Source organism: Calypte anna, chromosome 17 (genome assembly GCF_003957555.1).
Source record: "Calypte anna isolate BGI_N300 chromosome 17, bCalAnn1_v1.p, whole genome shotgun sequence".
Classification (NCBI taxonomy): domain Eukaryota; kingdom Metazoa; phylum Chordata; class Aves; order Apodiformes; family Trochilidae; genus Calypte; species Calypte anna.
The window spans coordinates 4,374,310-4,400,445 of NC_044262.1; the positions used below are offsets into that span (position 1 = coordinate 4,374,310).

Genomic DNA, 26,136 nt, shown 5'->3' on the forward strand with positions numbered 1-26,136 from the left:
GGCACCTTCCAGCACGGCGTTCAGCACCGCGGCTCACATCTGTTCTGTCGCCTGTTTGTTTTCTGCTCCCGGTCCCCAGAGGGAGAAGCGGGCGGGATGCGGGCATGGTGGTGACAGCTGGGCTGTACAACGGCACAGGCTCCTCTCCCCCAACACACCGGGCTGCAGTGGGCACTGCTGCTGGAAAAACCACAGCCCCTTAACCCTCTGCTCAGCGGAGGGGATGGGTTCAAAAAAAGGCATGGACACGGGAACACACGCAGGGAGAAATGTAATATATAGGTGTGTACACCGTGCATTATGTGCAAGGGGCATAAATTCAACCCAGACAGATTGCTCTCTGTTTATGCTAACGGAGGTCAGAGTATGCCTAACCCCGAGAGCAGAAGGTGGTGGTGTTTGTAATGGCCTTTTGTTCTCAGAGGAGATCATTCTCCAGGCTGGGCCCCAGGAAAGGTCGGTCCCCAGCACAGATGAACGCCACCGTCGCTGCCGGGGTGACGTGATGGCAGAGACGTGAAGCTGTTGACCGTGGTCTTCATCCAAGAAGTCCAGATGGATTTTAAATATCTCTAAATCCTGAGGCTTTTGGGTATCTCAGAGATACGGCTCAGGACGTTGAACTGATTGTACAGGAAACCAGCTGAGGAAAGGAGCCTTAGACAAAAATCTGTGCACTTTAGAAGTGACCAAAGTGCTCTATATAGAGAGGATCTGGTAATCGGGACTCCAGATCAGTGTTTGCAGTTATGGTTTTATATGAACTATTATTCTTGCTTCCAGAAATAATTTCTGAGGCCAAATAATAGGAGAACGGGCTCCTAAAGGAATCTTGGTTCCTGAGTTATAGAAAGACAACAAAACGTTACAGATTTAGTGTTAGCACTTTCCCAGAAAAGCAAAAAGAAACAAAAGAGACCACTAATCATAAATACCAATTTGACTCATTCAAGCATTCAAGGGTGACTACTGCTAACAATTGTCCTGGAAATACAGTCAGCAAGCACATGAGATACAGGGGATTTTTTTATGGACAATGTGTGCCCGGGAAGCAGAGTCAGAGGAGCAAGTCCTGTCCCTGTGCCAGGTGTCCAAATTAGAACATTGCAATTTATCCAGCATATGCTTGGGGATGGGGAAAGCAAACACGTAACCTCTTCCAGAAAGAGTACTGCTGGAATTGTTCCATGTAAAGTGCTGTGAACATCGATGGGATTTGATAAATGGGTACATAAAGCAAAACTAGATAAAAATAAGGCTCCTGCCCTGAATGTGTGCCCTGGGTTTGGTCCACTGTAATGCACCATCTTTCTAGTCAACCTCCAGCTTGTGTCACTGGGCTTTACTTCAGCTAAACCTCTCTTTTTATACCCCATTCTCTGGATATACTGGCAGGGCCAGCAATCCCCAGGGAGCTGTGGTGCTCACCCAGTGACATGGGGCAGGAGGCAGCTGACTGGGCTGCACCCCCATTTCCCCTCCTGCAAAGTCAACTACACCAAACAATAGAACAGGTTGGATATTGCACCTGGCAATAAAGAGGGTTTAATTTCTTTTGTCTCGGTCCTGCTTTTTTTTTCTTTCTTTCTTTTTTCCTTTTTTTTTTCTCCCCTGCCATTTGCATGCTTTTCTCTCCCCTTGAGCCTGGCAGGGCCGGGCCTCCACCCCTCCACCGAGGGTTTCTTCTGGAGGCAGCGGTTTAGGTCACCATCACGTTTTACGAGGAAATGTAGTTTATAAATACAGCAGGAAGCATTTTATCAGAAGAGCCCCGAACTGACGATTCAATTATTTTTCAATAAAACATCAGGGGAATGCGCAAACAGCTGCTCGCATCCTTCCACACAGCAAGTCAAACTTCAAGGGGAACAATAGCTGGCGAAAGGGGAGCCATCGCGGAGGCGGTGACAATGGGTTTCCTTACTCGGGGGCTTTGTTTGATTTCCCCGTCTCAGTTTTGAACTCCCTCCGCCGGAGAAAGGCGAGGGGGCAGGACGAGGAGAGGGGGAAGCAGGCAGAGGGGAAGGAGGGTCAGTGGGAGTTAAAGCCTTTTGCAGCCTTTCTCTCCCATTCATGTGGTAATTGGGTGTCAAGCAGAGATCAGTAAGATGGAGCCCGGCCTCTGTGCCCGGGTTAAACTGCAGCAGAAAGAAAGCGGGAGCTGAACCGATGGAGGCCTGAATGTCATTAGGGCGGGAGGAAGCGGCTCTCCCCCAGGAGCCCTTCTGCCGGGGTGCGGGGCTGGGGGGGCCGCTTCCCATTCAGGGCATCCCTGAAAGCGGCCAGACAAAGCGGGAGGGCTGGAACAATGCCGCACCCCCGGCTCTACCTTCAATAGCCGGCTCTAAACAGGCGTTTAACCTTCAGAATAGCTGAAAGTGATACTCCAAGCTGAGGAGGTGGCTCGCCAGCCGCTGTTTGCCTCTTCCTGCGGCCGAGCTGGAGGCCACTTGGATGGGCGGAGGGGTGGAGGGGAGGCTCTCACCCACCCTGGCCTCCTCAGCCCTGCTGGCACGGTGCTGGGGTGTGCAGGGCCCCGGGTGGGTCATAGCAGGTGTCACCTTCAGGACAGGATCAGACTCCAACTCCTGCTCGAGCTGGTGAGATGCTCAAGTCCATGAAGAAGGTGCTCAGCACCCTCCAGGACAAGCACAGAAGAAGGCAAGGACACACCAAAGAGGGGGGATGTGGGACAGCAGGGATTGTATCCCACTTCACAAACCTGGGACCATTTGATGAGGGATCTGGGTAGATCTGGGCAATGACCCCCTTGCCAGGCAGGGGGATGTCCCAGCCTTAGACAAAGCCACCATCTCCTGCCATTCTTGGTGTTGCCAGCCTGTACTGCATGACTCCAACAGCCTACCACTCTCCTAAACCCTGTCCTGGTATAGTTTTTTGCCTGTGGGTGGGATGTTTAATTAACCAGGCGAAAAAGAGAGTAAAACCCCAGGTTGTTTCGGCAGTTGGGATTCACCACTGAAATGGGCCAGGCTTGAAAAGAGCAGAGCAGGACCTGTCTCCTGATTGCCAGCCATGCTGTGCAGGAGCTGAGCAGCAAACAGCCCTAAAGACATTTGCTTCCCTAGTGAAGCCATTTTGCTTTAAGGAGGAAACCTGCTGTCCCTTCCCTTCCATGAACCAGATGACAAGACACAGACACCTTCCATAAACCATCATTTCAGTGGAATCCCCTCCAACACAGCCCCTTCAAACTCAAGGGGGAGAAGCTGACCCTGCCCCTGGTTACACTGGAACTGCTCAGGGCAATCAAATATTTCCATTTCTAAAGAGTACACCAAAGGATAGGCTCATTTTTAGTCCAGAGTATTTTCTTCTTGCTGCTTAAAGGCAAAGCTACCTCACCAGCATGCAGAGGAGAAGGTGGCTGTCATTGTTTGGGAAGACTCCAGCACTCCAAGAGTGGCAGGAGGAGGCTCTGGAGAGATGCAGCATTAAAGATTGCCATGGACTTTCTCAGAAGCAGAAATAAATTTCACCCAGAAAGGTCTTGAGCAGTTTGCAAAGCTCTCGCCTGCATTTAGGCTAAAATACACACCAGTTCTGCATACCAAGCAAGGCCCAAAATGAGCTGGATCTCGAGCTTGAAAGATGTACTGATCAGAGAGAAAGTTGCAGCATTATTCTTCTTAATATTATTGTCACTGTCCAGGATGCAGGGTCTAGGAGAAGCAGTCATCTCCATGGTGAAAAGTACATTCAGTTTCTAAAGCTCTTTGGCTTTGCTTAAATTAACAGGTTAATAATAACCCAGGAAAGGATTTTAATGTTTTCTTAGCCTCATGTAAACAGCTTTTTAAATACTTTGATTAAAAAAGAGTAATGCCTCATAATTCACATGCAGTACTTTTATCTATATACAGCTAAGCCAGACTTTCTGATCAAAGGACAGAGATCAGTCTTGCAAGGTATCTCTAACCATAGAAAGAGGATTCAATTAGCTTCTTCCTTAAAATTGAACAAGTAAAAATAAATTAAAAAAACCCAAACAGGCCATGACTAAGCTCTGGCTGCTTCTTTCCAAACACCTCTGTGCTAGAAGGACTTTGTCCCAGCCTTGCTCTGAGGCTTGGTACTGCACTTGCACTTGTATTCCTGGGCTGACAGCTTTTCAGGGACACTTGCACTAAAGCTTAATTTTTTCAGAGGAATTTAAAAAAGCACCAGGATTTCAATCAAAGCTGATAGAGAAACTCCAGTGGGTGTAGCTGGGTTTCGCTGGCAGTTTTGAAGCACCACTGACTGCCACACAACCCTCCTCAGTAAGGACAACACTGTGAATTGTCCCCAGCCACCAGACCATTGTCCCAACAGCAGCATGGCCAAGCAGGGTGGCTCCTTACAGCAGAACTCACAGCTATGAACACACCTCCGTGGGGCTCCCCAAAAAACCCAGCACTGAGGTGTGTGTAAGTGGTACATGCACACCCCAGCCCCTGTGGGTCCCCTCTGGAGCAGGACTGTGGATCACAGCCCCCCTGCTATCTGCTGAGCTGTTTTTCAGACATTCTGCATCCCCCATCTCCCCAAAACAGGAGCCTCTCACCTTGGGGGGACTCATCCCACTCCTCCTACCTGCACACTGCAACTACAACCTGTCTCCCCGTTGCAGTCATGGGGAATGCAGGGCTTGGGGTGAGCTCCCTGCTATGCTCCAGCCAGGTCCCAGCCCCTTGGGTGTGTGGGCACCACCAAGAGCTAAATCCTGCTCCTTGCACGGGCCTTGGCTGTGCCTACAATCCCCATCCCTCTCCAGAACCCAACAACACAAGGCAGTCTCTGCTTAGATGGGCTGACTCGTAAATAAGTAACAGCTTCCAGAACTGTTTGCACCTGCATTTAACAGTGCCCTGAATGCAGAATTCTTTTGGCTTTTTTAACCCATCCTGCTCTCTCAAAGACAGAAACACAGGGCTGATCCTTGACCCACAGCCCCTCTTCCTTCAGAGTGAGGTGGGCAGCATGGCCACCCCCAGGAAGGGAGAGCAGCTCCTGTCTCCAGCATCACTTCAAACCATCCATCTCCAGACAACAACCACCACCCGCTGCCCATCACCGTCCTGGCACAACAGGGTGACCTTGGTGCTGCCAAAATCTCTGCCAGCACACACTCTGGTCAGGAGCCCCAGCAGAGGGGAGCAGCAGCACCCAGGTCTCACACCCAGCACCATCTGTCCCCAAAACTTCCTCTCCACTCCAGGCAGGGTCTGATCTGTCCCCTGTGCAGGCAACCCCCCTGATCCAAGTGCTCCCCACCGCTTTCCAAGGCTTTGAACTCTCCAGGGATGGGGACTGTGGAACCCCGGGAGAGCCCTTAGAGGTTTCCCCCTTGAGGCGAAACATTTGCAGAACGCAGCCTGCCCTCCACTGGCAGCTGCAAGAGGAACAGCAGCCCAAAACGGGACCAGAACATCTTGCAGAGGCAGCAGCCGTGGCTGCCCACCCTGCACCAGCCCCCAGGCCCAGGGGACACCCCCGGGAACCTAAAGATGACCCCTTGCAGGCACAGCCACCTCGTTTGAAGGCTGAGCCCTACGTACCATGAAAGAGCTGTGGTTTCTCCAGTCCCCAGGGTTGGATGCAGAGGGTCTAAAAGATGCTTCTAGCAGCGAGGGAAGGGGGATGAATGCCAGGATAAAGAGGAAGAATTGGGCCAGGACAAACTGGGATGGCAACACCAAGAACAGGAGAGGGAGACTGGGAAAGCGTGCAGTTGGTGGAGGGGCCACTCAGAGGTTGTTTTCACAGTCATCAACCCCAGCAGCAAGGGGTTTGCTTCCCCCTGCTCTGAGATGAGCTAAAGTCCACTCTGGGAGGTAGTACTCTGGAGCAGCTGTCTCCAGTTCCCAAACCAGCACAGTTCCCCATCTGCCCACACAGGACTGCACAAGGAAGAGGTAGGAAACTCCAGCATAGCCTGAACTCGTATTTAATTGTGAGGACCAGACAGACCAGGGCAGGCAGGTATGTTGGTGTGGAAGCACATCTAGAAGAGCAGATACACCCTGCCCTCGTGAAGATAGACATTGTTTTAAGAAGAAACCCTCCTAAAAGCATAAAACCAAATCTTAAATTAAAAAAAAAAAAAAAAAAAGTAAAATTAAAATAATAGGAGAATAAACACCAATCCAGAGTTTTATCTGAAACTGACGTCTCTGCATGGACCCAGAACTGGAATTAGACATTGCTGCTAAGGCTGTTTCACATCTGACAATGCTGGCACAAGTCAGGTGTTCAACAGAGACATTTCAGTTTGAGGCCCATCTCCAGAGGATCTTCTCACCCCTAGGCATGTTGCTTCCCATGTTTTGGGCACAGACATGGCAGCAGGAAAGCCCTGAGAGCTGCTCTATGGTGCTGATTATGTCTCTAAGCAGAGGCAAACCAGGCCCTTCATTCCCCACCTCTCACCCGTTTTTTTTTGCAAAAAAGAAAGTGCACAAAACAAGGCTGCATCCACAAAAGGTGGAAGTAAGAGACCCAGAGAAGTGTCCACAAGATAGCTGGAGTTCCCTCGTGTCCTTCACCATGAAGCAAGGCCAGAAGGACATGCACAGCTGCACCCATGCTGGAAGAGGAGAATCAGTCCCAGATGAGTGTCCTGCCTCCCTGTGAGAGAAAAGAGCTCTCCAAGAGAAGACAGGTCTGGGCTGCTCCTCCACTTACTGCACAAACCCAGGACACATTCAAAAGTACAGACAATAAATTAAGATTGGAAAAAAAAAAAAGTCAGCATGTATTATATATATATAATATAATGTGCGTGTGATTGTGAAAAATAGAAATGTCACCCCCAGGAGAGAGCAAGGCATGGCAGAAACACATCCCTGTCCCTCTCCTGAGCCTAGCACTACCCTGTTTCACAGAAGAAACACACCAGCAGGGCCAGGCAGTGGGCCCTGTGCCAAGGAGGAGCTGACTGCTTGGTGGAGGACTGGGGAAAGAGCCCAGCATTGGCCCCTTCTTGGCCTTCACAAGGAAGGGTTGCTGCAGGCAGGAAAAGGGAGGGAAAGACAGGAAAAGCAAAGTGGAATGGCAGGAGCACCCCACCCCTCCTCAACTGGCCGGGGCCCTGCCCCTCCCATGGCACAGAACCACCACCACTGTACCAATTAGAAAATAAAGCCATAATGAGTCTATGCTTTGGTTTGTAACCATTCCCCTCCCAGTGGTCCCCGCTGTGTTCCCCCCAAACCATTATCTGTAAAACTCATAAAATAAAATCTCTAGCGTGCCTTTATATCCCTCCTTGAACCTTTTCTTCCCCAGTGCCTGCTTTATTCTTCTCTCCCCAGCAGGATTTCAGGAGGTGCCTTGCTTGAGCCTCACCAGTTACAGCTTCTGTTCTCCCGACTGGATCCTGCTGAATGCTGCCTGGTCCAGTGGCACATAGTGGCCTTGCCTGGAGTCCAGGAAGTACAACCTGTCCCTCACCAGTGCTGGGTCAAAGCCCTGCTTCCGCAGCTCCACCTTCTGGAACTTGTAAGTGCCTGGAGTGAGGAAAGAAGGAGGAATGAGGGGTCACCAGCAGCACATGCTCCCAACCCCACTCTACCTGTGCTGCCCCAAGTCCAGCTTTGCACACCCACACCTCCAAACCACCAGAGAAACTGCCAGAGGAGGTTTCCCCCCAGATATGAACCCAGTGGCAGTGTGCAGGCCATGGCTCACTTGTCTTGGAGACCTCGTGCAGGAACCGCAGGAAGACGGGATGAGCGTACAGTGGCAGTGCCTTCTTCAGCTCCCTGGCAAAGCCTTCCAGGTCACAGGAGTTCTCTGGGTCAGCGATGGCTGCCATTCCTGCCTTCCCTTCAATCCCTAAGAGGCAGAGAAAAAAGCACTGCACTCAGACATGCTGTCCCTTGTAGCATCATCTCCCCCTGCCCCGCACCAGCAAGGCCTCTGGCAGAGTCCCCGCTTTGTACCACTGTCCATCTGTGCCACTGTCCTGTGTCACCACCCTGCAGTTATGGCTACCAGCGACACCCTGTGGTCACGGCCACCTCCTACCAGATAAGGCACTTGCAGCCTGTCCAGCAAGGACACAGGGTCCTTCCAAAACAGCCAGAATTAAGCCAAAGTTTAAGGGAGGAAAGGAACCCTCTGGTTCCAGGTGGGCACATTGCCCACAGGCAGCCTCGGTCCAGCAAAGGGCCAGGTTGACCTGGATGTGCAGGACACTCACATTAAGTGCCAAAATCCCACCTGCCTCTCCCCCCTCAGTTACCTGGGATCTCCACCCCATAAACCACCACATCTGTCAGGTTGAGGATACGGCTCAGTGTCCCCTCCACCTCTGTGGTGGAGACGTTCTCCCCCTTCCAGCGGAATGTGTCTCCAGTGCGGTCCCGGAAGTACATGTAGCCATATTTGTCCATCACCAGGACATCCCCTGGAGGAAAGTGAGGAATGAGGTGTCAAAAGGGCTAGGAACATCCCTGGATCATCTCCAGGCAGTGTCACTAGCCTGGGATAGCCCCCACATCCATCCAGGTACTCTTCTCCCCTACTCTCAGCGGATGGGACGGACCTTAGCCTTACCTGTGAGATAGGCAGCATCCCCTTTTGTAAACACATCCCTGGCAATTTTCTTCTTGGTAGCTGACTGATTGAGGTAGCCATCAAAGTGCTGCAAGGGGTTGTTCTTGACAATGCGGCCCACCAGCTGCCCTGGTTCCCCTGCAAAGAAAAAAAAGGGGTGAACAGGGGAAGCAACCATCTGCACCCAAGCAGAAAAGGGTGTCTGATGGGCTTTGTGGGGCTTAACTGAGCAGAGTCTCAATCAAAGAGAAATTACTTTGAAGTATCAGGAAAGATCTGCACAGGGTTGAGGAGACTTATCCCTGTGGTTGCCCTCACCTGGTTTGCAATGGATACAAACACCATCTGGCCCCCGGATCAGCTCCATGGTGTCTTCATCCACCTTCACCAAGCCAATGGGGTACACACCTGGTAGGATCCTGCTGTTGAAACCGCATGACCCAACCTACAACAGAAAGAGCTCAGAGCTGTGGATAGCAGGGAGAAGCCTCCCACCCTGAGCCCATTACCCACACACATTCAGGATCCCAGAATTGCACAACAGCCAAAACCCCTCCTGGCAAGTGGGTCGGACCAAGGAACCAGAAGCAAACAACCCATCCGCTTCCAACCCTACCCAGGCTAGCAGCACCCTCTGGGACACAGGGAGTGTGGTGGGGCCTTACGTTGTTGTCAAAATTCCCCAGGCTGCAGTTGCATTCAGTGGCTCCGTAGAACTCTGCCACCTGGGCGATGCCGAAGCGAGTCATGAACTCCCGCCAGATGGAGGCGCGCAGCCCATTGCCCAGCGCCATGCGCACCCGGTGCTGCTGCTCCACCTCCTGGTACGGCTGGTTCAGCAGGTAGCGGCAGATCTCCCCGATGTACTGCACAATCTGGAAGGGATGGAGAGAAAAGATTCACTCAGGACCTTCTCCGCCAGGCTCCAGGGTTTTTGGGGTTTCTTCATGGCAGGTAGAAATGGCACACGGTGCCCCAAAGCTCCCTAAAGAGGCCATGGTGAAACCCAGGAGTCCTGCTAGCTTGTCTGGTGTCTATCCCTCCTCAGCCCACTCCTCTAGTGTGTGAAACCTATCCAAAATCTCCTGGCTAATGGTGATGCACAGGGTTTGGACACATGAAGCTGTGTCCCAGGTTGGAAGGACACACCCCCACCACCTTGGAAGGTGGTTTGGGAAGGACAGGCCAAACTGGTCCAGGCCTCCCCCTCTTCCAGTGGCTGGGCTCTCCCCAGCAAGGCACAGATCTCCATGGTCTGCTCCCCAACCCCATCCACCCCTTGCCTCATGGCCTCACCGTGCAGTTGTACTTCACGCAGTCCTCCCAGAACTGTGAGGCTGAGAACTTCTTGCGGATGACGATCGTCATGCCCTGCAGCAGGCACTGCCCAACCCCCACGATGTTCCCTGTGGAGAGGCAGCCAAAGGAACCTTCAGTCCTCAGACACCTCCAGCTCAGCCAGATTGAGGAGAGACCTGGCAGGACAAGGTGGATGGCCCACAGGAGATGGGTGTTTACCCAGCCAAAGGCCCCAGGACTACAGGCACCAGGAAGATGTGTGGTAGTGAGGGCTGGGGCAGCACTTTGCACCCAGACATCCCAGCACGTCTCAGCCAGGCAGGCAGGCACTTTCCTTTCTCCCCAAATTCCCACGTGGAGCAGCAATAAGGTGCAGCTATCCCAAAGCCATGGAGCTGGAATAACTCCCCACACACACTCCCCACTCCAATGGTCAGCCACATCAATCCCTGGTTCCCAGGGAAAGAGAAAACCCTTGCTCAGCCACTGCCAACAGCAGCCAGCTCCAACTTGACATGGAGACTGCTGCTCCACCAGCCTGATCCCTGGGCCTGGCTGTGGGGCAGAGACAGTGGTGGCACTTGGGGCCCTGTCCAGCACACGTCACCTGCAGCGTGGTAGAGGGGGAGGCAGTCGTACATCACATCCTCGGGACGCATGCGAAAGCCGTAAAAAACTAAACTGGCCATGCGGAAGTACCTGGGACAGGAGGGTGAAGGGACACGTCAGCAGCAGGGCCTGAGGAGCACTGCCAGGAGAGGGCTGAGCTCAGCCCATCCTCCCCTTGAGCCCCTGCCTGTGGCCTTACCGGCAGTTCACCACAATGGCAGCCTTGGGCAGCCCCGTCGTGCCAGAGGTGTAGATGTAGAAGAGTTTATCTGGAAAGCAAGGGGGAGATGAAGTCACATACCCAGTCTAGGGGCTGGCTGAACTGGGAGGGTGGGATGAGTCAAATTTATACACTCTCCTTGTGCCAGTTGAGCCCAAACTTTATGCAACAGCACAAAGAAGGGTCTGAGTTCACCCCAGGAAGATCAGATTTGTTAGACACAAGGAGGGCACTGCAGGAACCTGCTCCACATAGGGCCAGGCTTCAGACACCATAGTAAGAGCCATTCCCAACACCTCAGGCACTGATGCAGATATCTGCCATCAGCATCCCGAGTGGATGCTCCTGACAGTGCTGTAACTGGCTGATCCAGAGAAACACCACCACCAGTTTGGCCCCCAGTGACCACATACCCAGAAAGCCCTTATTGGGGGGGGGGTGGCTGCTGCCGCTGGGCAAGCTGCAGGAGGGGGTCCAGGTGCTTTGCTCCAGGCAGAGTGGACTCAGGGCTTCCTTCCCCAGACCAGAAGAGATGGACAGATTTCTCCAGGGTGGGTTGCGCTTCCTGCATTGCTGAGAAAGTAAAGAGGGGAGATGGAGAAAGACTGTGGGGTGGTTACAGCAGAGAGACTCTCCTACCCCCCAGACTTGAGAAGATGTTGCCCCAGGTAGCAGTACCCTTGGAGTGCTTGGCTGAGTCCCCAGAGGGCTAACAGCCATCCCAGATGGATGTCATTCCCATGACTAACAAGCGCTGAGGCCACAGCCCAGGCCTCTTCAAGGACTAGAAGATCCTGTTCTCCAGCTCTCCCCATCCAAAATCTCTTTGGTGCCAAGAGATCTGTTGACACCATCGACCTCAGAGGCGTGGGCTGCAACACAGGAGGAGCTGCAGCTGAGGAGCTGCATGGATGATGTGGCTGATAGCCACGGACAGCAAGGGGAGGCTCGTCCCTTGCACTGGGGCAGGACCAGCTCAGCCAGGGCTCTATGTAGGGGATGGACACAAGTGGCACAAAGAAGGATCCTCACACCCAGGCTGGTCTGCTTAGGAGACAGCACTGCACTCCAGATCCTGCCCATCTCCAGATCCTGCCAAGTCCCCAAAGAGAACAATAAGAAAAAAAATCTGATCAAATCCTGAACAGTTCAGTTGTAGACTCTCTTCCAGATTCCTGCTCAATGGCAGGCAGGAAAGGAGCACTAAATCCACAGATACATCCCCACTCCCAGCCCAGAGCATCCCTGACACATCTGCCTGCCCCTCACCTTCCATCATCTCCACCCCGAAAACCACAGCCTTGGAGTTGGAGATGGTGATGCAGTGCAGCAAGGCCTCCATCCGCAGGTGGGAATTCACGAGGGCAGTTTCCACCCCAATCTTGGCCAGGCCGAGCCACAGCCCCACGTACTGATTGCGGGACTCCATGAAAAGAGCCACCACGTCACCAGAGCGGAAGCCTTGGCCGTAGAAGAAATTGGCCACCTGGTTGGAATACTCATCCAGCTGCTGGAAGGTCCAGCTCTCCCCTGTGCCTTGGAAGATCAGCGCTGTCTTCTCGGGGTACTTGCTGGCGGTTTTCTGGAAGATCTTGGCAATTGTGTTCTTCTCCCTCACGTGCCTCCATACCTGCCACTTCACCCGCAACAGGACCAGCCCCGTGCTGCCAAAGGAAGGGGAGAGAGAGGGCAGCTGCTCAGTGACCCCTCCAGAAAAACACTTTCTCCAACAAAGCCAGCACAGCATGAGAACTTTTCTAGGAGCTGCAATAGTCCAGCACTGCTCCAGGCCCTACTCTAGGTCAGTAGCAGCTCTGGGTGCTCTCTTGAGCTGCATGGACACAGGCAGAGGTCCTCTGCATATAAATTTATAGCCAGGAGCTGATGGAGGACAGGGAGAGATGTGGTTTGGAAGGCTGCAGACAGGGTTGTCCCTGATCAAAGGGGAATCTTTGAGCCACAGGGCTCAGGGTGCTACCACTCTCTCCCCACAAATCATTGCCAGGAGTTGGCACAGCTTGGTCCTAACTCAGAACTGACCCAGGCATGTGGTGCCACACCAGCAGATTTAGGGAGGGGGCAAACTACAAGGACGGTCACTAGACTTCAGAGCTCAGCTGAAATCTATCTTCCCTGGGAAAACTATGCCCAAGAGTTTGGAGCCACACAGGCGTGAAAGAGGGAGATCTCCTTCCAGCTGGGCAGGGTGCCAAGAGAAACCCAGAGCTGTGCAAGGAGCAGGGAGCTGTGCTCACACATAGACCGGGGCTGGGCAGCAGGCCAGGGGCGAAAGGTGGATGGTGAGGCCAGCCCAGCCAGGACACCTACCTGACATCCCTTCGTACTGTCTTGATGAATATGAGGAAGAAATCCCATCCACCAGATCCCAGGTAGAAGATGAAGAGACCAGGGATGGCCTGGGCCCAGGACAGCTGCAGAATGACCCTGAAGAGCAGCAGCAGTGCTGCAAAAGCAGCCAGGCGCAGCATAGTGGCCTGTGGAGAGAAACCATGGACATCAACCCATGCACACTGGACTTGGTGATAACAAACCCACAGGCAGGGGATGTGTTAGCAGCCCTCAGTTTTCTGGATGAAGTCCCTGACTTCTTGCTCCTGCTGGCAGTAAGGACCTAACCCAGCAGCCCAGAGCTCCCACAGATTCCTCCCTACCCCAAGGATATCTCTGTCACCCGTAACCCAGGGCTCCCAGGTCTCCAGCACCAGCTGTCCTGCACACCAGCATGGCTGGTGGGATATCACAGCTTCACATGCTCCCAGACAAAGCTCAAACAGGAACAGGGACAGGATACTCAGTACTTTGAGCTCTGCTCATGTTTGCAAATTCTCGTGCTGGAGGGCAGTTTCCTGGCCTGGTTCTGCTGGTGACATGTCCAGAATGCTCTGGGGTCAAGGCTAGGCACAGGCATGCCCTGGCCAGGCTGCAGTGGGCAGAACATGGGCTGTGACTGCTGACAGGAGTGCCCAGGCCCCCATCTCATGCCCTCTGGGCAGCAACTCAGTCTCTGGTACTTGTGCCCCCAAAACAACACCTCTGTCCCCGTCTCACACAGTTGTAACTCCTTTTGGGTGACAGCATCAGGTAGAGGAAAGTGACAGCAATGTGACCCTCACAGCTCAAGGGCTCCTAGATAAAAATGGTCCTTCCTGGCATGGACGCAGGCCGAAGAGGAAGGAAATACTCATGTCACTTCCCTTTCCCTCTTGAACATGGATTCACTGCTCCAAAGCTGGCAGCCCTGGGTGGGCTCTGCCACAGCCAGCAGGGCCAGGAGCCATTCTTGCAGCTTTCCCTCTGCTCCATGCAGCTCCCACAGGACCAGGCAGCCTCTGGATTTGGTACAAGATGCCAGGAGCTGAGGCAGTGCCACATGGTCACCATGCCCTGGCATGTCACACAAGCCACCTCAGCTCCAAGCCATGCCACCAGCAGCACTGGGATGCACCAGAGCACAGGATGCTCTTCTTGCCTGGGGGGACTGGAGGATGTGACCCTTGTCCACTATCCCTGTCCAGTGATCCCTGATGGTTCCAGCTGATGCCCCTGAGCTCTTCCCACCAAACACCTCCCAGGCCTGAGGTCCTACAACATGGCTCCTCAGCCCTTCAGCAGGACAGGACCCACTGCATTTTTGCTGAGGAGCCTCTCTGCAGTCAAACAAGGCAGCTCTGAGCAGCTCCCTCAAACCACTGTCCCTCAGCCAAGCCCTGACCCCCTGGTTACACACCGACATTACACCTACAGAGGTGGTGGAGCCACACTCTCTGTGGGCAATAAGGTGCTTAATCTGCCACTGGCAGGTGAGACGGGCCCAGGCAGGCCCCTGTTATCCTCTGCTTGCATCTCTGCCTCACACCAGTGAGAGATTACCAAGAGATAACCGGCGTATCACTGCCAGAGACCTCCAGCCCTGCCGTTAAAGATTCAGGTCTTGTCTAGATGCATCAGCACAGAGAAAATTAAGACCTGCCAGTAGCTCCACAGCCAACGAGCAATAAGGCAAACCACAGGGATCCATCCCCTGGAGGAACAGAGACCTGCGCGGAGATGTGGAGAGAGACCAGCCTGGGGAGGAGGCTGCAGGAGGGATGAAGGCAGGTGGTGGGGCTCCAAGAAGCCCCAGCATTAATGGTCCAAGGTCTAAAAGGTGGGAGATCACCAGGGGCATCTTTCCAGCATGAGAAGCTGGGGAGGCACCTGTCCCCAAAATCTGGGCCTGAGAAGGGTAACAGGGATGAGCCCAGTGACAAGACGGGAAGGTCCGTTTTGCCCTCCCCATTCTTCCCCCTGGGTCAGAACTCTCCTCAGGGCAGCTCCAGCCCTGTGAGGGGGCAGACGGACTGGGAAGCCCATTAAGGCCTCGCACCGGAGCTACACCCGGGACCCTCCCCTTACCCCAGCCAGGCCAGGGAACCGCCCGGGGGGGGCCGGTATCGGCGGGGGGAGCCCTGCAGCGTGCTGAGGAGGAGGCCCACGGCGCCCCAGAAGAAGACCGAGGGGCTGAGGGGTCCCGGTGCCGGCTGAGGTGCCTCGTGAGGAGGCCAGGGGAGGGGGCTGATGGACCCCGGTGCCGTTTGCAGGGCCGCGGAGCCTCACGAGAAGACCGTGGGCGGCCACGGCCCCACCCGGCTGCCCGCGTGGAGGTATGGTGGCCGCCGCGACAGAGCGGAGCTTCAGCGGGAGGTCACGGAGAGGGGGGAGAACGATGCCGCGTTCTTACCGGGCTCCGGCGCGTCCGCTGCGGCCCGGCCACCTGCACCGGGAGCGTGTCCCGCCCGCCGCTGCGGCACGGGGCGGGGCGGGACGAATAGCTCGGCCCGCCGGGAGTTGTAGTCCCGCCCCGGCTCTACCGATCCATCCCCGCGGCCCAGGGTGCGGTCCCGAGCAGCGGCGGGGCCCGGGGCGGGGCGGGGTGGGGCGGGGCGGAGCGATGTGTGGGTAAGAGGCGGTAAGAGGGGCCAGGCAGAGCGAGGGCTCTGTGGCGCAATGGATAGCGCATTGGACTTCTAGCGTCTGACGGGAGTCATTCAAAGGTTGTGGGTTCGAGTCCCACCAGAGTCGCATTTTGCCGCCGGAGCCGCTGTCGATCGCTCCCCGGGGTTCCGACGCCGCAGCCCCGGCGGGAGGAGCGGGGGCACCCGGGCCCCTCCCCGGCAGCTGCCGCCGTCGCTGCGCAGGACCCCGGCGGGGGGAGCTCCGTGCTGGGAGGTGATCCCGAGGAGCGGACACAGGCCCAGAGGAAGGGCTGAGTCGTGAGGCGTGTTCCCCCGAGGTGATTAATTACAATCGCAGAACGGGAGATTAATTAAAATCATGGAACTAAACGTGATCGACCCGAGCGGGCTCGCTCGCTGTTCTTCAGCTGCATCAGCTCCCTTGGTATTTATTTTTATCACACCCCCAAAACGGCCCAAGCTGTACGGTCAACTGACAGCTGCCAGTGGCCGTGACGAAGCTGCCGCTGGCCCGCAGCGAGTACGTACCCAAACCCAAGGAGTTTTCACCTGGCTTGTGCCCAACCTGCGAAAAAATTACTCCTCCTCCCCGTCCCCCACTCCCTGCCTGCTTTCCACCTCGCAGACTCGACAAGCAGGATGCAGAGGCCGTTAAGTGATTCGGCTGAGCAGATACAGTTTAAAATTACATGATGTGCCATCTCTGTAGCGCTGGAGTGAGGCTTTACATAAGATCCCCGGCAGAAGGAGAGAAGGGGTGGAAGGAGAGGGGCAAAAAATAACAAACTCCACCATGGATTTTATTAAGCAAGAAGAAATTCAACAGCAAAACCACATGTACAAGGAGCCCCCTGCCTCCTAGCTCTCTGCACTCTAGCTGCTGGCAGTCAGGAGCTCTCTTTAATTAACCCAGACAGCAATCAGCTCCCAGACACAGGGCAAGCAGCCACCGGTTCTGTGCTCCCAGGATTCAGTCCCTAATTCCCAATCACGTCATTTTGTTGCCCAAGGAGGGGAGGACTCCTGTTGAAAACCTCAGTGCTTTTCTTGGGGAGGGACTACAGGGAGACACGGCAGCCTCTGATCAGCTCTCCAAAAAACAATCCAGCTGGGATACTATCCAAAGGTATTTCCCTGCCTGTTTCTGTGGGCATGCAGTCCAACACCAGCTGCTCTCCAAGGCATGAGGCAGAGCCCATAAGACCCACGAGGATACCAGTTAGGCACCAGTACAAGATGGGATTTCACTGTTGCACACACCAGACCTGCTTCTGGGCTGCTCTGTAAATCAGTTTAGCTCCAGTACAGGGTGGTTCCAAGACCTTCCTTGATCTTCCTGGGAAGGATGGGATTTACCTACACAGCTCTAGAGCTGCAAAAGGCCAAGACAGTGGTTTGCTTCAGCATGCTGTAAACCAGCTCTGCTCCCTTCCCACCCCAGCATTTCAGAGCATCAGAACCAGAACACTGCTACCAGGGGGATCCAAGCAACCAGCCTCACCTAGCAACACCATGGCAGGACTTGCCATCCCTCCACTGAATCACAAACAGCAAAAAGGGTCAACTTTTGTCACCACACAGAGAGAGGCCACTTGGCCTTTACCAACAGGAGGGTGCAAGTTCTTGGCAGGAGAAAACTCAGCCCCCAAGTCCGTAGTGGCTGGTAGCAGAGCCACGCTGCACTCCTGGGCTGCAGCAGATGAAGTGTGGCAGAGGAGAGCTGCAGTCTGCCCACGGGGAGCCCCTCTGTGCCCCCACACTTGAGCTCTCACACCCGAATGGCCGGGGGTGGGAAGATTCCAATCTCCTCCCGCAGGGACTCCACTGGCTGCTCCCAACGCTGCTCGTAGTAGATGTTCAGGACACAGCTGGCATTGCGCCCACTCCGAATCGCCCAGGGGACCAGCTCGGTGGCCAGGACCTGCAGCTTTCTGGAACAAACAAAGGGACAGTTTTGATTTCTAGGATTTGTTTTTTATTTCCTTCTCTGATTCCCCACCACAGGCAGATGCTCAGCCCAAGTGTGCCATGTACCCCTCCCACCCTTCTAGCATCCCTCCTGCTTATCCTCACAGGGGAAACTGAGGCACAGAATAAGACAGTGTGTTGGGAAGATTAGAGTCAGCAGCAAGCCCTAGACTGGACCTCAGGTTCTGCACTCCCCTGACTGTGCTGGACCACCAAAACATGTGCTGGGGCAAGGAACAGCCATGAAGTGGTACTACTGGCCCTCAACATGGGCCCAACCAAGAGCAGCAAGGCGTGGGCATTGCTCCTCCTGCCTGGCACAGGACATTCAGGGCTGGAATCAGATGAAGGTTCTGCTTCAGTGGCCAAGCAAAGCCTTGTGTCCCACCAGCAACCCTTCCCTGGGTCACAGGGGCAGAGCAGACATGAGCAGTCTCTATCTGACTCTCCCCTGCAGACTAGCAGTGTCCTCTCATTGTCCCCACAGGACACTGGAAAGCATCACCCAGGCTGGCACATCCCCAGGGCAGAGATTTCCTCCTACCGTGCACTGAGACGGACGGGGCCAAACGCTGCTCCCAGGACACACATGGGCAGCCCTGTCTGGATGGCTTCGAACCACTTCACCACAACCTCACCTGGGAGGGAGCAGGGAGGCCATGAGCAGGCAGGAGGCCTGGGGTGAGGGCCAGCCAGGGCCAGGCATCCCCTTCCCAGCCAGTCTGCCCCTTCCTCAGGATGGCTACACACCCATCCCCTCCTCCTCCATGACAGGAATGCTTCCCAAGCTTGGCCATGGTTTCATCCCGTGTCAGGATGAGCCTCATTGAGCACCACCCACCCAAGAGCCAGCCTGGAGCCCGTGAGGGAGCAGCACCCCGTGTTTAGTGGCACACAAGCTTGGGAAACACTTTGCAGGAAGGCTGGCTCGCTGCAGATCTTTAGCTATGCAATTGCCAAAGCCTCAGCCCTTGTGTGGCTCTCCCCATCTCTCAGCATGGGACAGACCTTTTAGAAATGCCACTAGAGCTCAGCCAAGGCCTGCGTAGGAGACCTGACATGCTGGTTCCCACAGGATCCCCAGCAAGGCTGGACTTGCAACTTGACGCTGAGTCAGACACAAAATGAGGGCAAAGGACACGGGGACATGCAGATAAGGAACCAAGAACCCTCCACTTCTGCCTTTGCTCAGAGCTTGCGAAATATCCCTCCCTTGGTGCCACCCTCCCTGCCAAGCAGCAAACATCTACCCACCCACCCCCTGCCCACACCCAGGGCTCAGGCAGAGCATCTCCCAGCAGAGGAAGGGTGACATCCTGCGGGCTCTTGGTGACCACAGGGCCAGCAATGCAGGCCAGGGATGATGCAAACCTCCCCGCACACCTTCTGGGCTGAGAATCAAGGAGTCTGACCAGCCCAGCCTGCCCTAGTCCCAGGAGAGGTGGCCAAGCCACCAGCCCTCTGTCCCCACTGCCACTCACCTAACATGTTGGTTGGCATGCCCAGGAGGGTGTGCATCAGGTCGTGGACTTCCCGGTACCGCTGGATCACATATGCCAGCTCTTCATCATCAATGAACTTGGGGGGCATTCGGGTGTCTGGAGAAACCTTCTACAAATTCATAGAGGTTCAATTCAGCTCGCTCCAAACCTCAAGTTCTTGGTCTCATTCTTATGTGCCCCCCTCTATCAGCACATCTCCCAGTCCCTAATGAAAGGGGTCAGTGTCATTTACATAAATGAAAACCAAGGACTGCACAGCACTGGTGATGAATCCAGAATCATCCAACACCCAGCATCTCATCCCACCCCCCTGACTTCCTCCCATTCCCAGAGGGTTCCCCGCAGGTTCCTCCATGGCTCCAGTCCCCCTCTAAAACTCATCCGTGCTCCCAGCACAGGGATCATCTAGAGCCTGTGAAGCCCCACACTCACGTTGTCCTCCAAGAACCGGACGTACTCTCGTCCCAAGGAGCCATCTGGCAGTCCCTGCAGTCTGGCCATGTCCAGGGTAGAGAGACGGATGCGAGGCCTTTCCCTGAAAGCAAAAGACAGGTTAGTGAGTCTCCCCTTGAAGCCCAAAGGAGGATGTCCTGGAGAAAAGGAGCCCCTGGAAACCACCATCCCCTGCCTCTGCCCTTCCCAGGCATTTGCCCTGTGCTTGGATTTTCCAGTGCAAGGAGATGTAGCAGCAGGCACAGAAATCCATGGATTTCTCCTCTGTACATCTCCTTGTGTTGGCACCTGCCACTTCTACCAGCGAAGCAGAACAGACAGGTAGCAGTGCTTGAAACAGGGCTGGGCCCAGCATCTGTTGTGCTCTTGCTGTTAAAACTTGACACGCAGCTCTTGTGATCATTAAATATACATTAAAATTAACAACCTGGAGTGGTAGAGCTTAGAAAATGCTTGTTCTGCTTTCAGGTGCAGGGCCCTGCCTTCAAATGTCCCAGGGAATGTGTTCGGCCTTGTGTCTCCTGACCCACCATGAACCACACAGCAAGGGAGGGAGGATGTGGAGGGACCCACTGGAGGATGCGGTATCCTTCAGGGTGGTTTTTCATCTTGTCTCGCAGGTTGGGCAGGGCAAGACAGCCTGTGGTCTCCCCAAGGACTGCTACCATGTCTGCAAGAGAGACCAGAGAATGACCCAAGAGAGGTTTTTGCAACACCCAGCTGTCCTCAGTTGGCAGGTGAGGAAATGGAGCGTGGTCAGGAGAAGGCAGGAAGCCTGTGGCACAGCTGAGACCCCAGGAATTATAGATCTTCAACCTTAGAGATTCTCTGACATAGTGACACCTGCAGGAAGGGATGTAAGAGCAGGTGTGAGGTCTTGGAGATCAAAGAGAAGTGAGATGGTGCTGTGTGGGATCTCGGGGGATCAGGAGGAAATAAATAACTGGGGAATGTTTACGATTCCTCATCCCTTGCCTTCCACAGCCCCCTGCCCTGGGCCAAGTCTCAGCCTTGCACTTGCCCCTTTACAACATGTCCAACCAACAGAAGGAGCAATAAAAGCCCCCTGAAAAACTCCCAGGGAAACACGGGGCAGGATTTAGTGGACATTAATAAAGACCTTGGGTGGAACGAGCTCCCCTCGCTCGGCTTACCGTGTCGGTAAGGATCATAGAGAGCCATCACCGCCGAGCCGGCAGCCAGCAGCGCCTTCTGCAGTGGGCTGGTGGGGATGTGCCCGGGGTACAGCCGGTAGCACCCTTCATCCTCCTCCTCCTCCTTCTCCCCGCTGCGCCCATCCTGGGTCCTGTGGCTCAGACAGGCTCTGCCTGCGGGGAGCGGGGGGTGAGCAACGGGCCCGGGTCAGGGACACGGGGCGGGCAATGCCCGGGACGCCCTTGGGGCTGCCCGCGGGGGATGGGCCGGGGGGGAAGGAACTTGCCTGGGGGAGAGGGACCTGCCCGCAGCAGCAGGACCCCCACCCGCCGCACCCGTAGCGGCAGCATCGGGAGCTCTTCAGCATCCGGATCCTTTCAGCCTCCGGAAGGACCCGGCGGGGCGGAGCGGAGCCGACCGGGAACGGGAGGGAAGCGGGGGGGATCCGGCATGGCGGCGGTGCCGAGCGGGCTCTTCGCCGTCTACAAGCCGGCGGGGGTGGCGTGGGGCCGAGTCCGTGACGCGGTAGAAACGCGGCTGCTGCGCGGTGAGGGGGCGGAGGGGACCCTGCCAGCCTGGGAGTGCTGCCGGGCCCCGCTGACCGCCCCCCGCTTCTCTTGCAGAGCTGAACGCGGCCCCGGGGCGCGCCCCGCGGCAGCACATTCGCTTCCTACCGGCCCCGGGAGGGAGCGACGGCGGGGCCAGCGGGCTGGTGGCCACCAGGGTGCCGATGCTGGCCGACCACCCCCTCGGTAAGAGCAGCCGCGGGGGCTTGGCCAGGGAGACGGGGGGAGCCCCGGGGTTGATGGGGTCCCGGGGTGGCAGAGGTGTTGGTGGGCACTGTGAACCGCTCCCGACTCTGAGTCCATTGCAGTCCGAGGCCCGCGGTTCAGGAAGCTGAAGATCGGAGCGGGTCACCGGCTGGACGTGAAATCCTCGGGAGTTTTCGGTGGGTCTCGTCCCGGAGTGGCACTGCATCTCCCTGGCTGTGAGGTGATGGGATTCCACGTGGGAAGGAGGGGTGAACGCCCAGCCGTGACACAGCGGTACCTACATCCCGGGTCTCACCACCCAGCTGGGAGTATAAATGCTGAAAGACTGAGAAACAATGCAACAAGAGACTGGTAACACCAGGAGATGGGAGCTCCCCTCTACCCAGCACAAAAGGGACGCCAAGCGTGATGGCATTAGTGACCTGCCATGTAACCCCCATGTAACCTCTGTGTAACTCCCATTGCTGCTCCACTGCTGGAATTGGTTTTGCTGTGTCCATGACATTGCTGAGCTCGTGCACTGAAGTACCTGGGTGGAAAGTTCTGGGAACATCCAGGTGCCCTACTTAGAGCCTTAGCATAATGTTAATGACAGGCTGTACTTTGAGGGCCTAATTGCACTGTTTAGATGTGACTTCTAAGAAGATACAGCCCTGTCCAGGGGGTAAGAAGAGTGAGTGTGCAGTGCTGTGTAAAGGAATGTAAGTTTCTGTGTGGCTGAATAACAGGTTCCCCATCCTCTGTGTTTCAGTTCTGGGCATAGGCCATGGGAACAAGCTGCTCACTGCTCTGTACAACTGCCACCTGACCAAGGTAGGTGATGGCTCTGAACAGCCTCAGAACATGAGTGTAACCACCCACTTGATTCCTGCCCCAGTGCCCCAGACTGACCTTGTGATGGTGATTCTGCTTTTGAGACCTTTTCAAGTACCTGAATTTCATCCTTCATGTGAGCATCCACACGTAGGCACGTGAGGAGAGGATGCTGCTGTCTTTTTGTACATCATCATAGTCTGTTTGCTGGCAGCTGCATGGCAGAATATTGCTACTCAACTGCTTGGCAGTATTTTTGTGATAAATTGTACTCTTTGCCCTTCTTCAAGGCTTACACCGTGGGTGGATTGTTTGGTAAAGCCACTGATGACTTCTCAGACATGGGGAAGCTAATAGAAAGGACAACATTCGGTAAGAAATTGATGTGCTTTAAAAAAAAAAAACGAACAAAACACCAAACAAATAGCATCCTAATATCAAAGCAGTTAACCTGGTAAATTACAAAGATAAATGCCTAAAATACTTTCTAGTTTTTATTTGTAGATGCAGCAAACTCACAGTCCTGAGCTAAATACAACCACAATTTACAGAAAGCCAGTGGAAGTCCTGATCAGAGTGGTTGCCCCTGAACTGGGTGGGACCCAGAGCTCTCTATGCCTAGAAAGTGGTTAGAAACTCTTCAAACACCTGTTAAGAAAAACTGAAGCCAGAACCCTGAAATCATTTAATCAAAATGATTCTTCCCTGTGCAGTCCAGCACTGTGCTGCTCTGTGCATTGCCACAGGACAGCAAGAAGTGCCAAAGGGACAGTGGTTCCCTGGTGGCACATTTCAGACTGCTCTCTCTTCATGATTTCTGGATGGATAATTGAGACTTTGTTTCTGCCTTAATATTTGCAGATCATATCACAAGGGAGAAGCTGGAACGGATTCTTGCTGTCATTCAAGGAACAAATCATAAGGCCCTGTTGATGTATGTATCCAGGGGGAAAGGCAGCTGACCACTTCTGATTGCCATTTGCTGGGCATTAAAGCAAATGAGATAATTTTGTTTGCTATAATCAAAGTCTTTAAAGGTTGGAGTGTAAGAAAGGAACATAAAGAAGTTACTCTGAGTGCTCTGAACTCTGGTGAGAGGTTGTGGTTAAGTGTCCTTGTATCCTGAAATCTCCAGCTCTTTTAGGACCTATTACCTACATTAGAACCTAAAAAAATGTCTTGTAGACATGACCAAGTACTTGCCTTCCAAACTACCAACAGTATGCACATCATAACATTAAAACATATGCAAAACTTCAATATATAGGCAGCTTTAAGATTAAAAATTTTAATTCTGCTTTATTGGGAGTGGAGATATTTTGGGTTTCTTTGAAAAGAAGTACTCAGTGTCTGTGTTGTTCTTTTTTTCCAGGTATTCTAACATTGATATGAAAACACAAGAGGCATATGAGCTGGCTGTCAAAGGGTTGATTCGGCCCATGGATAAAAGCCCTCCCATCATCACAGCCATCCGATGCCTCCAGTTTGCACCTCCAGAATTCCAGCTAGGTAGGACTGGTACAAAATGTACTGAGGAAGTCTTTGAGTATATATTATGGCAAATAAGTTTGTCAAGTTCAGCTTCTTATTTGTGATTTAATGCAAAATGAGTTGGTGGAAACTTAACTGGTAGTCCCTGGAGAAAATTTAGATTTGTAGCTTCCGAAGTCCCAAAAAGCATCTCCTCATTAGAGGAGACTTTTCCTCTTCCTTCCTCTTTCTTCCCTTCCTCTTTCTTCCCTTTCCTTCTTTCTTTCATTTTCTCTCTTTCTTTCCCTTCCTTCTTTCTTTCCCTTCCTTCCTTCCTTCTTTCCCCTCCTTTCCTTTTTAAAGCATGGTTTGCTTTCCTGCAGCCAGTCTTCTACTCCCTACCAATTATGTCTTACTAAAAAGGTAGCTTTTCTTATCCCCTCTAAATACCTACATTACTCTGTCTCTGGGTTTGTTTTCTAAAATATTAACTTTGGGAGAGGCTAGGACACGCTGCACTATCCCAGAAAATCATCATCCAACTGTGCTGTATCTTAAACAGCGTCTTCTACCAAACCAGTTCTTTCGGCATAAATGTGGGTGATGTCTGGACTTACAGACAAAGTCTGAGTTTGTGTCACTTGCTTCTTCTAAAAGAATCTCTCTGTCCTTCTAGAAATCCATTGCCTGCATGAGACTCAGCAGTATCTCCGAAAAATAGTTCATGAGATTGGTCTGGAGCTGAAATCCTCTGCTGTGTGCACACAAGTGCGAAGGATACGCGATGGCGTTTTCACGGTGGAGGATGCTCTGCTGAGAACCCAGTGGGACCTGCAGAGTGTACAGAATGCCATTTGGAACTGTCAGCTTAAAGTGAAAAGCGAGATAGAGAAAACACTAGGCCATCAGGATAGAAGTCTTCTCCACGAGGTGGAGGGTGAGATGGTGGATGCTGCAGAGAGCTGAGAGTGTGCTCTGGGGGAAATGTCCACGAGCCATCTCTGCAGCACAATAGCACAGTGCAGCACAGCTACGTGCTGACAGCATGATGGACAGCAGAAGGAGGGAGGTTAATTGCAGTTCACTTCCACCCTTTCCTTGAGATGACTTCAGTCAGAGGCATTTTTGTCAGTGACAGGCTGTATAATTTATTCTAAGGCATCACAAGCAGTTTGTTAACAGCAGTTAGCTGTGCCAAAATTCCTGTTGACTTTGGGAACATTGGTTGTTAAGGGATCCCCATCCTCAAATTGTTGGGCACTAGGAAACAGTGTCTTACAGGATTGTATTCCCTTCATTGCAAAGATTAGCTATTTGCAACTGGTGGCATAACATATCTACTGTATAGATTTTGTTTCCCCTCTGTTGTCCTAGAGTATTTTCTTTCCTTCAGTCCTGCTTTGAGACACACAAGAGCTCAAAAATCAGATTAAAATGATGTGCAGGAGAAACCACGTTTTAGACAAAGCAGTGCAGGGAAATGGTTAAACACAGAGAAGGTGTGATGAAAGTGACTTGTAATAGGGACTGATGCATAAGATACCTAAGAAATAAAACTGAAAGTGACCTAAAGGGGAAGAGGCTGATTCTTGTCTCAGAACTCATGTCTGAGTACATTGACTCATTAAATTATTTTTTTTCTTTTGAAGAACTGAGGGTGTTGAGGGGTCTGTTGTAGCTCCATGCAGACAGCATGTCCTGTCCTTCATTGAAGCTCAGTTTTCTGTTAACTCATTATAGCTGAGTCTGACTTAGCAAAAATACTTTATAAATGTAAATTAAAAGTCTGAAGCTACACTTACCAGATTTACACTCAGTATTTTTCCATCTATACACTTAGCTATAGGATTTGGAGATTTACTTACAGAAATTGGTACAAGAGATTTGTTCTCTCCTGGATTTGGACCCAGGCCAGCACAGTTCATCCTCCAGTTAGCCATTAAGGAACAAGAAGTATCTCTGGGATGAGCAGCAAGAGAGGCTGTGATGAAGTACCTCACTGGCAGAGTCCAGGCATCCCCAGAGTCTTTAACTTGGACTCTGGAATGTTGTTATGGGTTTTCCTGCTCAGCACAGAGCAGCCAGCACAGCAGCCGAGCTGCTGCCACCACGTGGCACTTTATGGTGCCAGCTGTAGAGCCGCAGGGACTCCCCAAGGAGTCTGCTCTTGCCTCAGTTGTTTGGTTTGCCTGTGTTCATCCTCCTTGGGTGACGGACTGGGATCAGGGCACCTTCCATGGACAAGTGTCTGGTGCTAACTGAAGTGTAGAACTATCACCACAGGAGAGGAGGGGAAGGAAACAAGGTCATCTTAGTCCTTAAATAACCTTCAATAA

The 26,136-nt window shown here is 53.4% G+C and overlaps 3 protein-coding genes and 1 non-coding gene across 5 annotated transcripts; 2 read left to right on the plus strand and 2 right to left on the minus strand.

The window, feature by feature from the left end:
- Nucleotides 1–4,680: 4,680 nt before the first annotated feature.
- On the minus strand, nt 4,681–15,505 carry SLC27A4 (solute carrier family 27 member 4). The gene is given in 14 exon segments (XM_030461521.1): nt 4,681–7,511; nt 7,693–7,839; nt 8,249–8,413; nt 8,563–8,700; nt 8,881–9,007; nt 9,228–9,437; nt 9,859–9,968; nt 10,469–10,560; nt 10,670–10,739; nt 11,104–11,128; nt 11,130–11,263; nt 11,960–12,354; nt 13,019–13,185; nt 15,432–15,505. Coding segments are annotated over 13 exon segments (1,932 nt in total). The 5' UTR covers nt 13,180–13,185; nt 15,432–15,505; the 3' UTR covers nt 4,681–7,353.
- Nucleotides 15,506–15,683: 178 nt separating this feature from the next.
- TRNAR-UCU lies at nt 15,684–15,772 on the plus strand. Its single transcript is given in 2 exon segments — nt 15,684–15,720; nt 15,737–15,772. It is a non-coding gene; the product is annotated as a tRNA-Arg (tRNA).
- Nucleotides 15,773–16,453: 681 nt separating this feature from the next.
- On the minus strand, nt 16,454–21,288 carry COQ4 (coenzyme Q4). The gene is made up of 7 exons (XM_030461523.1): nt 21,031–21,288; nt 20,744–20,917; nt 20,163–20,259; nt 19,569–19,671; nt 19,116–19,245; nt 18,179–18,272; nt 16,454–17,597 (listed from the first exon to the last, which is right to left on the minus strand). The coding sequence occupies exons 1-7, from the start codon at nt 21,092–21,094 to the stop codon at nt 17,435–17,437; spliced, it is 825 nt and encodes a 274-aa protein (XP_030317383.1). The 5' UTR covers nt 21,095–21,288; the 3' UTR covers nt 16,454–17,434.
- On the plus strand, nt 21,169–26,096 carry TRUB2 (TruB pseudouridine synthase family member 2). Of its 2 annotated transcripts, XR_003988273.1 has the most exons (9): nt 21,195–21,291; nt 21,368–21,496; nt 21,619–21,693; nt 22,269–22,330; nt 22,621–22,702; nt 23,192–23,264; nt 23,703–23,839; nt 24,477–25,024; nt 26,087–26,096. XR_003988273.1 is itself a non-coding variant. In XM_030461522.1 (8 exons), the coding sequence occupies exons 1-8, from the start codon at nt 21,195–21,197 to the stop codon at nt 24,764–24,766; spliced, it is 945 nt and encodes a 314-aa protein (XP_030317382.1). In that variant the 5' UTR covers nt 21,169–21,194; the 3' UTR covers nt 24,767–25,448. The 2 variants fall into 2 exon arrangements, 1 of the variants encoding a protein (XP_030317382.1); XM_030461522.1 differs by lacking the exon at nt 26,087–26,096 and having other exon boundaries at nt 21,169–21,291; nt 24,477–25,448.
- Nucleotides 26,097–26,136: the final 40 nt, after the last annotated feature.

What these genes read in the sequence shown, in the direction of transcription:
- COQ4 (XM_030461523.1), bottom strand. Translation starts at nt 21,094, where the DNA reads ATGCTGCCGCTACGGGTGCGGCGGGTGGGGGTCCTGCTGCTGCGGGCA. An exon ending in CTATGATCCTTACCGACACG is followed by an intron (nt 20,260 to 20,743) that starts GTAAGCCGAGCG and finishes TCTCTCTTGCAG; the next exon opens with ACATGGTAGCAGTCCTTGGG. An exon ending in GAAGGATACCGCATCCTCCA is followed by an intron (nt 19,672 to 20,162) that starts GTGGGTCCCTCC and finishes TTTTGCTTTCAG; the next exon opens with GGAAAGGCCTCGCATCCGTC.
- TRUB2 (XM_030461522.1), top strand. Translation starts at nt 21,195, where the DNA reads ATGGCGGCGGTGCCGAGCGGGCTCTTCGCCGTCTACAAGCCGGCGGGG. An exon ending in GCTGGCCGACCACCCCCTCG is followed by an intron (nt 21,497 to 21,618) that starts GTAAGAGCAGCC and finishes AGTCCATTGCAG; the next exon opens with TCCGAGGCCCGCGGTTCAGG. An exon ending in GAAATCCTCGGGAGTTTTCG is followed by an intron (nt 21,694 to 22,268) that starts GTGGGTCTCGTC and finishes TCTGTGTTTCAG; the next exon opens with TTCTGGGCATAGGCCATGGG.